At 37.8% G+C, this 11,447-nt stretch overlaps 1 protein-coding gene across 1 annotated transcript; it reads right to left on the bottom strand.

Moving 5' to 3' along the window:
* Window positions 1-4,150: 4,150 nt before the first annotated feature.
* LOC140926464 (methyltransferase-like protein 27) lies at window positions 4,151-7,769 on the bottom strand. The gene is made up of 3 exons (XM_073376198.1): window positions 7,574-7,769; window positions 5,186-5,558; window positions 4,151-4,377 (listed from the first exon to the last, which is right to left on the bottom strand). The coding sequence occupies exons 1-3, from the start codon at window positions 7,730-7,732 to the stop codon at window positions 4,169-4,171; spliced, it is 741 nt and encodes a 246-aa protein (XP_073232299.1). The 5' UTR covers window positions 7,733-7,769; the 3' UTR covers window positions 4,151-4,168.
* Window positions 7,770-11,447: the final 3,678 nt, after the last annotated feature.

The following is an 11,447-nucleotide window of genomic DNA, read 5'->3' as shown; positions in this document are numbered from 1 at the left end:
TGTAGAAGGGTCTCAATTGGGATAGCCGTCGGCAGTCAATGACCTAAAGTCAAAAATGGCTAAACGTTAAAAAGGCAATTAAACGGTTTCAAGGTCTTGCAAATAATCAACTCTAATTTCAGCTGCTCCTTGGGGACCTTTGGCTCTCCAAGAATCTTATAATTGTTTGGCAAAACCAGTTCCTGTGTTTTCTATTGCCGGATTAGCATTATTTGTAAAGCTAGTGGCAATTACCATGATTAAAGATCAAGATATAAATTTGTTCTATCATCTATGGTCTTTTCCGCTAATTTGAGCCTAATACTGACATAACAACTGAATACATGTACTTCTGGTTTTATATTATATTTCTTTTCTGATAACCAATAAAAATTTGAACAGACATTCTTCTCTGAATGACTTTTTTTTCCAGAATTATTTCTACAACAAATTATAATACTTTATGTTTGTTCTCTACATGAAATCTCTTGAGAGTTAATTAAATTCAGATTACTTATATGTTAAAACTTGAGAAGGCCTCAGAAGAATTGTATATAATGCTGTATAGCTGATTCAATAAAGGTTGCTTTGGGCATTGGGAAGCTATTGTTTGGTGGTCACTCAAGTAAGTCATTGCATTGTTCCATATGCCCAAATGCTCAATGTCCAATTCAGCCAATGAACAGTTACCAAAGCAACCTTTTTTGATTTAGCTGGGAAATACGTAGAGGGACTATCATCCATTGTAACAGCTATTCAGGCCGGTTGACTAATCCGAGCGAAGCTTAGTTACGCAAGCCATTTTCCCCTTGGGTAAGTGGCTCAGTGTTTTGCACGGGGAAGCTTCAACAGTTTTGAATTATTTTAAGTATCCTTATTTACGCAAAAGTGTGCAAGGTTCATTACATCAGTTTGATTTCGTTAAGAGATTTCGAAAACGCACGTGCCGGCCTTCAAGTGATTTTAATAGTAAGATTCATCTTCTGTTAAATTGTGCCTTCTGTTCATATTAATTGGTCGCGCTGGTCAAACAAAGGATACGTTCCGTTGACCATAATTGACTTTTACTTCACCAAACAAAATCTTCACAGAAAGACAAAGTTTCGCCTGGAGAATACTGATTTTATTGATCTTCTACGTTTTCAAGATCTAATTTGAGTTGGCTTGCGTTTTAGTGACAGAAACCCTGTCCATCGGAATCTCCTGATCAAATTATTAGTTATACTTCATTTAGTGTAATCGATTAACAATTGTTTGAGACTTGTTGCCAAGTAAACACCTTTTGTTGGATAATCCGTGTAATTACATTTTTATGCTAAGTAGTTTTTCTTGCAAACTCGTAGACAACTTTGAGTTATTGTATTGAAAAGACGGGACAATTATAAATTAGTATTGTTAACTATTCCTACAAGAAGACTTTAATGAAACGACAACTTATGTAATGTACAAAAGTTGAACAGTTGTACTTTTTGAAGTAACGATGGTCTGAGTCAGCGATTTTTATACACAATACATTCTTTGTAATTTTTTTTTTTCTCTCTGACTATTTTGTTTTCACTAGATACTAACTGAACTTAAGTGAATTTTAGAGTTAAAGCTGATTTTCTGGCTACGCCATAACCTCAAAGGAAAATATGATAATATTCATTACAAACAACCGGGTTTTTACTGATGTAAGACTGAATTTCAAACAATTAAGACTGACAGCTGTCATGTCAAGTCGGGACATGTCAGAGCTACAATTTTAGTTACCGCCAATTGGGTTTCGGTCTTTTCACGAAAGTACCTCGGGAACATTTCCAGTGCATAAGAAAGAACAAAACAACTCCCGATAAGAGTTCCCGAGGTAGGTTTTATGCGTTCATGAGAACCTAAAGCATCAAACTGGTTTCGTAAGTTCAAAAAGACCTCGAGACACACGGAAGTTTTCTTCATATTAATGGTTAAGAGTTCTTTCCTTAAGAATTTGCTAGAAAAAGGTTTGCGGAAGTGTAATCTGACTCGGACAAGGGACAATTCGCCTTTTTAAAAAGCAAGCACTGGTTTACGTGAAGCCGCGATAAGTGAGAAACGAGGGCAATCTCGCATTAGAGGAGTTTTCAGTGACAGAAGTCCAACCCAGAGTTTCGTGAAGTGAACGTTTGTAAATACTGTTCTCTCTATATGAATTGATAGAAACGTTTATCGTTCAGCATGCATACACATCACTGTATGGGCTATTATAACTACTTTTTTGGCACAATACTATCTTGAATTCAATAGTTTTTCATTTTCGGCAATACCTTGCATTCACATATTAATATATTTTAAATACAGTTAAATATCACGATTTTAAAAGGATTTTATCTACTACTTTCAAGACTTTATTATAAATTTTCTAAAAAAAATATTTTTACAGGTGTCCTGGCACCGCAAAAAGCTGTAGCTAGTCTAGGCGGGCCAAGAATTGGATTTCAAGATTCGATTTTTTATATAAAAGTTTTGAGATGTAGACGACCTAATGCCGTATGAATGTACACGAGAAAGTGGAAGGAACAATTCCTGAATGTTTGTAGGTACTAAGTTGTTTCTCACGTCAGACATTGTTCCTGCTAGTAGCTGATTTTTTTTTTTTAGTAGCTGATAATAGAGAAAGTTAATTGGTAATATTTTTGTATTGATAAAGAGAGGAATGGCATGATCACGCGGTTTAGCAAAGTGAATAAAGCGAAGAGCGCGTTTCTGAAAAACTAGAAGTTTGTTTAGTTGTGATTTGCTTGCTTGACCCCATGCAATTAGACCGTATCGAAGATAGGGTGCTATCAGAGAGTGAAAAATAGAAATAAGTGTGCTAAAGGGAACAAAATGTCGCAATTTCGATAATAGCCCAACAGTTCTACTAATTTTTAAAAGAATTGTGTCAATGTGGTTGTTCCAAGAAAGTTTGTAGTCTATCAGAACCCCTAAATATTTAACAAACCTCTCTACACTCTAATTGTTTATGTTTATTAGCACTAGGATGGTATATATACAATTTAGGTGTAAAGGGGAGTTTCTTTTGGTATGGGCGAAAAATAACAAAGTTAGATTTTTTAAGGTTTAAACTAAGTTTATTTGAGGTAAGCCAATTGTAAACATTTGCCAACTCATTATTGACTATTTTTTCCAGAGTTTTAAGGTTTTTATGTGAATAGAGTAAATTCTTGTCATCTGCAAAAAGACAGAAGCCGAGTCTCGAAGAGCAGGAACAAATGTCATTAATGTTCAAGAGAAAGAGTAGGGGGCCTAGCACAGAACCCCGTGGGGCACCGCAAACAATGCTTGAAGAGTCAGAGGTCTGGGATTATGCACCATCTATTTTTATAAGAATGTTGTTTCCCGGCGAAGGCTGAATATTCTTACTTTTCCGCCAATTTTAGGCTGAAAATATTCTTGTATTATTCTTAAATTATGGCTTATGACATTTACGATTTAAGATTATATTAGGGTATCAGTTATAGTCAGTGCGGGTTTTTTCGTTTTGTTAGCTAGTGTTGCCGTTTAAAGAAAGGAAGAAGTTGAAAACATAATTGTATTGTATTTACAGACTTTCACCACACAAAATGATATTCTGTTCAAAATCTCAGCCTGGGGTTTATTCTTAAAATTTTCTTAAAATTTCGCAAATTTCAGCCTCGATATTCTTATAAAATATATTCTTATAGGAAAAAAAGAGTGCAGGAGCGATTCCATTTAAGGCTTTATATGCAAAAAGTAAAATTTAAAATTGAATTCTGTATCTAATCATGGCAGACAGTGGAGGCTAAATAAGGTGAGAGTGATGTGATCGAAGCGTCCAACATTGCAGATCAGCCTGGCCGGCAGCTGCATTCTGGACTCGTTGGAGCTTGCGCAGCAGGTTGTTAGGCAAGCCATACAAGAGGCAGTTGCAATAATCCAAACGACTTGTTACAAACGCATTGACCAAAATATGAGTACAATCAAAAAAGACTGAAAAACTTTATAATTCTTCTTATGTTATACAAGTGGAAAAACGTGGTTTTACAAATGTTATTAATGCGTCTGTATCCATCTTTAACTGCCAATCAAACCAGGTACCTCCTCCCCCGTCCCTTTTTTTGTACTTGTCTCGCAGGCTATTTTCAAGTGGGAGTCACCCTTCCCCTCCCCCCCAATAACAAAGATTGGGTTCTGCCCCCTCGGCCTTTCATCATTTATTATGTTTAACAATTTGATGTACTAAAATATAAGCAATGGGAACAGTGTATTCATTGGCTCTGTCATAAGCATATCTTATGATTTTCTCTTTCTTCAGCAGTTTTATTTTGCCTGCTTCTTCCATTTCTTTCAACTTTTTTTTGTAGCCGTATTCTGGAGTGATATAGGCATCTTCTCGCATGGAGTGAGCCATGATTCCACCTAAAAGAGGAAAAAAAAAATGACAATTTACATTAGGGCATCGATTTTTTCCGCGATTTCTCCAAAGAACAAGTTTATCAGCACTAGGCTACAATCATGAACAAATTTGCATTTGAAGGGCCTTTTTCTTCACACATGAAAACTCCTCTCTCCACACCCGCAAATAACAGAAATAACGATGGACGCGTGTATAAAGAATTCTTTCCAAATTTCAAAAGGTAACACTGCTATTCTGAGAAAATCACAGATGATTACAAATACTACATAGTTACTGTCCCAAGAAATTTTGTCCACGATCGATTGCAGGCACTTTTTTATTTATGTGCAAAGTGTTAACAACATTCAGTATTCTAAATCTGAAACTTTCTCAAAACTTGCCAAACTTTAAAAACGCCCCAGCGTTGTCAAGGAAAAATAACAGTAGAATCCAGTTAGTCCCCAACTCGCCCTCTATTGGGATAGTTTGCTTTTTTGTACGCAATCGCTATTCGGGTTTTCTCGCCGAATTCACCATTCGCTTTTTAATTTGAAGCTGATCCGTTCCTGCTTTTCTTTTCGTTCAAAGTGCGCAGATTTGGCGAATAATTACCGTTTATCAGTAGGTAGAATGTTGGTTTTAATAGCAGAGACAATTAGCAGGTTTTGTCGTCATGGGGTGGAAGGACCCGACCTGAATCATCGCCAAACTTAGAAAACAAAAGCAAGCAAAAATCAAAGTTGAGGGAATTCACTTTCCGGAGAAGGTTTTTCGGTATAACGACCTCCTTCTGAAATAACCGCTTTTAACAATTGTGAAGAAAGAACTTACCGGGCTTTATTAAAGATATAATTTCATCAAAAGCTTCTGGCTTCAGTTGTCCAGGTGTAAAAACACTGCAGCTAACGGCAGCATCAAACTGACCCATAGCAAAGTACTTTCTCCAGTTGTAAAGCGAATCACACACCATAGACTTGTATATGTTCTTCTTCTCGGCCAAAGCCAGCATCTTAGGCGACAGATCGATTGCCACAAGATTTGTAAAACCTCTTGCTCTCAGCTTTTCTCCGATCAGGCCTGAACCAGCTCCAATATCTAGAAGTTGGACCGCATCTTTGTCCAGCGTTGGTAGTGTGTTTTCTATGGCTTTTTGAAGTTCAGGAACTAGAGAGTCTGGAGACTGGTACTTGGACGTCTTCATGTCCTGCGGAAAAAACATATATGGTCAAGCAGGAATTGTTACCGCTCAACGCAAGAAGTTAAATCTAAAACGCCCAACAAGGAGTGAGGAATAGAAAAGAATGTACATAAACAAAGCACATTTTCTTAGAGGGTTTTAGCTAAGGGTCTGAATGGGGTTTAGTGTTATTTGCCCATAATTTTAGTGTGTGCTATTAAATTGGCCAATTTTTTAATGTTTTCTGTTTCCGAAGAAAATACTGTTTTGTGTTTGGAGGGTTCTTCCGGCATCTTCGGCAATGGTCAAACCACCTCGTTAGTCTTGGAAAATCTTCGACAGTCTTCAGGAATCCCCGGTAGCCTTCAAAAATCTTTTGAAATAATCGGGAATTGCCGTAAGATAGTCGAAAACTCCTTGATATACTTAACAAAATAATATTGGCCTTTTTGGAGTCGTTTTTACTTCTTTCTGGAAAAAATTTACTGTTTCAAAGAATTTTTTACTGTTAGCGTTAAAATGCTTAAAATTTAACTGTTTCACGTTACAAGGCCAAAAAATGAAGTGTTTAGTGTTATCGAGGTATCCCCATTCAGACCCTCTAATCTAGCATAACAGTTAACAGTCAAATCCAAATCAAGATAGGAAGCCCATAACATTTAGCAATAAACTCCGGCATTTAGACTCTTTCTTCGCGTATGCCAGTATGAGCTCGAATTGCCATTCTTTGGAGGTTTTCAATTCATTGCTGCTATATAATCAAGACCTTGTCGCCCCCATGTAAAGTGTAAAACAATAAATCTTGCCCCATTTGAGCAGGTTAAAACTAGATTTTTAGAAGAACTTTGAAACCCATTATCGTTGTCGTTGACAACGAGTTTTTATTTACATATTCATCAAAAATTTTGGCTATCGATATTTTTACACTTGCGATATTTCAGTTCGATAGATAATTTTGTTATGCCAACTGTACAAAGTTTATTGGTAGTTATTACTTTGTTTGGTTGTTTGAAGAGTGAAACCCTGTTCATCGGAGTTTCTCAATCGGTTTGTTTCGCTTATTTTAATGATAAGAAACGTAGTCTATTCATAGTTGTTTAAGAAAGGGGTGTTTTAAAAGGTGGTCCGAACCTATTCATATGCGTGTTGGTTATGTTTTTGATTTGCGTTTTTTGCGTTTTTTTTTTGAATCCGGAAAATTTATTAGAACGATTAGAATCCGGAATCCAATTTCTCCTGACAAAGAATCTGGAATGCAGTAACTGAAATCCAGAATCTACAGCGTAGAATCCAGAATCCAAGACTTATGATCTTGGGGCAAACCTTGTGTCTCGGCACCGAATACTGGCAACGTAGGCATGTGACGTTTTATTGATTAGCAACTCAGAAGCGGGTTAATAATTATAAGTAGAACTAATGCTATCCCTGTCTTTGTTCTTCAATAATCATTTTCGATGAAGTAACGAGGAAACGCTTCCTAGCCAGGCTAGCATTCCTTGTCCATAATAACTTTTTGGAACGCTATCCCCGACCCCCTTATACCCACCGATCTGCTCAGTCTAGAACTGAGAAATATTAAAAAAGAGCAAGTGAAGTAGCGAACGCCTGCTACGCAGACGACATGAAGTTAAGCTACAGTTGCTGCCCCTCCTAATATATTGAGTTCCTAAGCCCCATGAAAACATTTAAAAGCAGTATCATTGAGTTCTTGTTCTAAACTCTGTAGATGGAATATATACATTTAGTAAAATCCAACTAGTGGTCTATTATTAATGCTTCGTTCTGATTGGTTGAGCTACTACTAGGCTATATTTTATAGCCCCCTTGCAGCGAAAAGCGCGGGCTTTTTGGCGGCAAAAAAGGGTTAAATATTTTTTATTCTCGACATTTTTGACCAAGTAGTTGAATTTTACTAAAACAATTATTCTTCTCGCCCTCATTGCCTCTGAATCAATAGCCCATTCGGCCTTCGGCCTCATGGGCTATTGACTCAGAGCCCATTCGGGCTCGAGGAATAATTGTTAAATATATCACTGACCGACCTGTTCATAAGTAGCGGACCAAATGTCATGAGCTTTCTTGACCATCTCATCTGACGTGTTCCAAAATGACAAATCATAAATTTCTTTCGGCTTCGGGAAGCTTTCACAAAAGCCCTTTCCATCTGATTTTCCTTCTTCTTTTAGAGTGGCTCTTGACATTGTAGAAGAGTCTCAATTGGGATAGCCGTCGGCAGTCAATGACTTAAAATCAAAAATGGCTTAACGTTAAAAAGGCAATTAGACGGTTTCAACGTCTTGCAAATAATCGACTCTGATTTCAGCTGTTCCTCGAGCACCTTTGGCTCTCCAAGAATCTTATAATTGTTTGGCAAAACCAGTTCCTGTGTTTTCCATTGCCGAATTAGCATTATTTGTAAAGATGATTAAAGATAAAGATATAGATTTGTTCTATCATCAATGGTCTTTTCCGCTAATTTGAGCCTAATGCTGACATTACAACTGAATTATACATGTACCGTCTGGTTTTATATTATATTACTAACAGTTCTCCATTTAAAAATGGAAACTTCTCCCGTCTCAGTTGTAAAAAATAAAAGCATTAAGCGAAAATCTTGCTTCGAGGAACAGACTCCTTTCTGTGGATTATTACCTGTTTTCATATTAAATTCATGCCTTGAATACCGCTTGAATGAAGTTTCATGCGCCTATTTACATTTTCTTTATTTTTGCCGAAAACATTTGTTAAATATAAGAGTTCTCGTTTCTTCTACCGACAGACTCGTAGCTTGTCGAGCCCGAGTTCGCTTTTTTTTAAAAAAAGGCTTTAAGTTGTTGTAACGTTTGTAGTCTATGAAGTGTATCGCACATTTTTCAGTGAATGCACCCCTGAGCATTTGTGACATAGACAAGAACAAAACAATGGTAACTTTTTTTTTATCAGATACTGTTATGCATAAGTATATTCAAAGCTGAATTTACATATAACTGGGCCCGATAGAAAACCAACCTTAAACACATGGACAAAACCATGCAAAAATTACGGCATATCGGATCTATAAAAGATCTACGGCCCCAGAATACAAGGTTGGTTTTGGCCAACTACTTATTTTCTCTGCGAGACATCAACTTGACACTTGGACTCTTGCCCCCCAGAAGACACGTGGTATGAGGTGATTCTGTGGGTGTTGAGGGTTCTAGGTCAGAGCTTAAATCAGAGTGCGAGGATATTTTGCACCAGAGCTTTCTGGTTGTTACGCCATACTGACGAGCCCCAACGAGGGCGAAACAGCTGTGTATGGCTACAATCCCGCTCTGTTTTGAGTTCTTTCGGTGTCGTGTTGATGTCTTGCAGAGTTAATTTTCACGTAGTACGATCAGCATTGCAGTATTCTGCTTGCAGAATTTAATATGTCTACTTTTCTTGAGACATTATTTTGTTGACTCTAACATCCGTAACCTGTAAATTGACTACCGTAGAGTATCGTGCATAAAAAAGTTTTTCCCTTTATATTGTTTTCATATCAGTCGTTTTCACTCAGTTATCTCGAATTCCAAATCATTTTCCCCTGCTTCGACATTGGACCCGCGACTGCGACATTGGAGACCGCGACTTCAGACCCGCGACCGCGACATTGGAGACCGCGACTTTAGACCCGCGACCAAGACATTGGACCCGCGATCGCGACTCTAGACCCGCGACCGCGACTTTGGACCCGAAACCCGCGACCCACGACCCGCGACCATTAGTCAAACTCTTCGGATTTTTAATAAGTTTACTTGGTTTACTTATTTTACCGATTTTTAACAGACTTAAAATTGGCAAATTTCAGACACAAAAATCACTTCTTCGTATACGGCTTTGAGCCATAACTTTTCTACCGATAAAAAGAGCAAGGTGTCTTCCTCAAATAAATGCAATAAAATTTTTGGGCAATCATACAGAGAAAATTTTTGAACGCCAAACAAAAGCGACCCTTGAGGTGGAAACACGCCATTTTGTCAGGACATTCGAAGGCAGTTAAATCAAGAAAAATGCTCTATTAGCCAGATTCCTCCAAAGCTCTTTGCTATTGAGTAATATTGATTAGACTCGACTTATCTGCATTTCTTTTGCGTAATTATTTCCCTTACAATGCGCCCGTTGGCAGTCGAAAGCCTAATTTCTACCGGCGGTCAATGTTTGACGGCATGCGGATCACATGTTTCAAAACTTACTATGAACTGGATTCATGCACATAAAAGAACAAATTTACCGACGTTGGCTTACATAACGATGTATAAGACTAAATATAATACTTATCTCTTAAGAAATGAAGACGTTTCGGAAATATATAACCGGCTATAATTGCGATCTCCTCACACCACCGTACCTGCTCGGAGAGGGAAGGAGAATGCGTTACGCACTTTTGTCCTCGCGGAGGGTGATGCTCCAGCGGGAGGGGGAGGGGAATGTCAGCAGCACTGTGCCTCACAAAATGCTGTGTTTTGACCTCAAGGGTCGCTTTTGTTTAGCGTTCAAACATTTTCCCTGCAGGATTGCCCAAAAATTTTATTGCATTTATTTGAGGAAGACACTTTGCTCTTTCTATCGGTAGGTAAGTTATGGCTCAAAGCCGTATACCAAGTAGCGATTTTTTGTCTAAAATTTGCCAATTTTATGTCTGTCAAAAATCGGTACAATAAGTAAAATTATTTAAAAATCCGAAAAATATTAGATTTGCTGTTAAATAGGAAAATTTCACATCGAAACTATTGGTTAAGTTGTGCTCTTTCTATTAAGATTTTCAGAGGCAGAGTTTTTTACTTCTTTAATTTTTAAACGATTTTTAAGTAATATATGGTCTTGAGCCCGAGAAAGCTGATCTGAGAGCCTCCGAACCGACTCGGTTGCCGAACGCGTAAAATGAAAATCCAATCGAACTAAAAGTCATTTTTTTCTAAAAATAGTTTACCTAGACCTTGCAAAGTTTGGGGATTTTCGATTTTTTCATTTTTCACACCACCAGGCGATATTTACGGACGGCCGCTCTATCGAGAATATATTTGTTGTTTACTTATTCTCTTTTCATCTTTATACTGGCCTGTGTTCCAGGGCACGGTTGAGGGGAACGAGTCTAGGGGAATATAGACAGCGTTTACACTTGATGCCCTGGCACAGTCCCCGAGTACGGTACTCGTTGCATTTGGGTACTAATGTGACCACACCCTTTTTTCAAGTACCCACTCTAGAATTCGGACACGGTGCCGGTGTTCGACCTTGTACTCGGCACAAAAGTGAGCACAGGGTCAGTGTGTGTACACCGCGATGTTAATTCTGAGGCAGTCCAATTGCTTTGTACTCGCTTTTAGCTCATGTTTCAAAATGGCGTCTGACAAGGCGAGATGGAGTAACTATGTACACAGTCACACTAAATACGGTTTTAAAGGTATGAAAACAACTCAATTTTCTGCCGGTACCCAGGCAGTAGTTCCCGGGCACCAAGTGTGGACGGCCCCTATGTCTGGGAAATACGTGGAGGGACTATCATCCATTGTAACAGCTATTCAGACAGTTGACTAATCTGAGCGAAGCTTGGTTACACAAGCCATTTTACCCTTGGGTAAGTGGCTCAGTGTTTTGCACGGGGAAGTTTCAACAGTTTTGAATTATTTTTAGTATCCTTATTTATAAAAAGGTGTGCAAGGTTTTATATATCTGTTTGATTTGGTTAAGAGACGTGATTTTAATAGTAAGATTTATTTTTTGTTAAATTTTGTCTTTTGTTCATATTAATTGTTCGCGCCGGTCAAACAAAGGATACGTTCCGTTGACTTTAATTGATTTTTACTTCACCAAACAAAATCTTCACAGAAGAACAAAGTTTCGCCTGGAGGATACTGATTTTATTGATCTTCTACGTGTTTTAGTGACAGA

Source organism: Porites lutea, chromosome 2, assembly GCF_958299795.1.
Source record: "Porites lutea chromosome 2, jaPorLute2.1, whole genome shotgun sequence".
NCBI lineage: Eukaryota > Metazoa > Cnidaria > Anthozoa > Scleractinia > Poritidae > Porites > Porites lutea.
Note: the sequence above shows the minus strand (reverse complement) of the source record. Positions and strands in the feature narration are given on the sequence as shown.

Excerpts from the sequence above, each read along its gene's own strand:
- LOC140926464 (XM_073376198.1), bottom strand. The coding sequence starts at position 7,732 with ATGTCAAGAGCCACTCTAAAAGAAGAAGGAAAATCAGATGGAAAGGGC. Across the intron at positions 5,559-7,573 it reads GGTCCGCTACTTATGAACAG|GACATGAAGACGTCCAAGTA; the intron begins GTCGGTCAGTGA and ends TTTTTTCCGCAG. Across the intron at positions 4,378-5,185 it reads TATATCTTTAATAAAGCCCG|GTGGAATCATGGCTCACTCC; the intron begins GTAAGTTCTTTC and ends TTCCTCTTTTAG.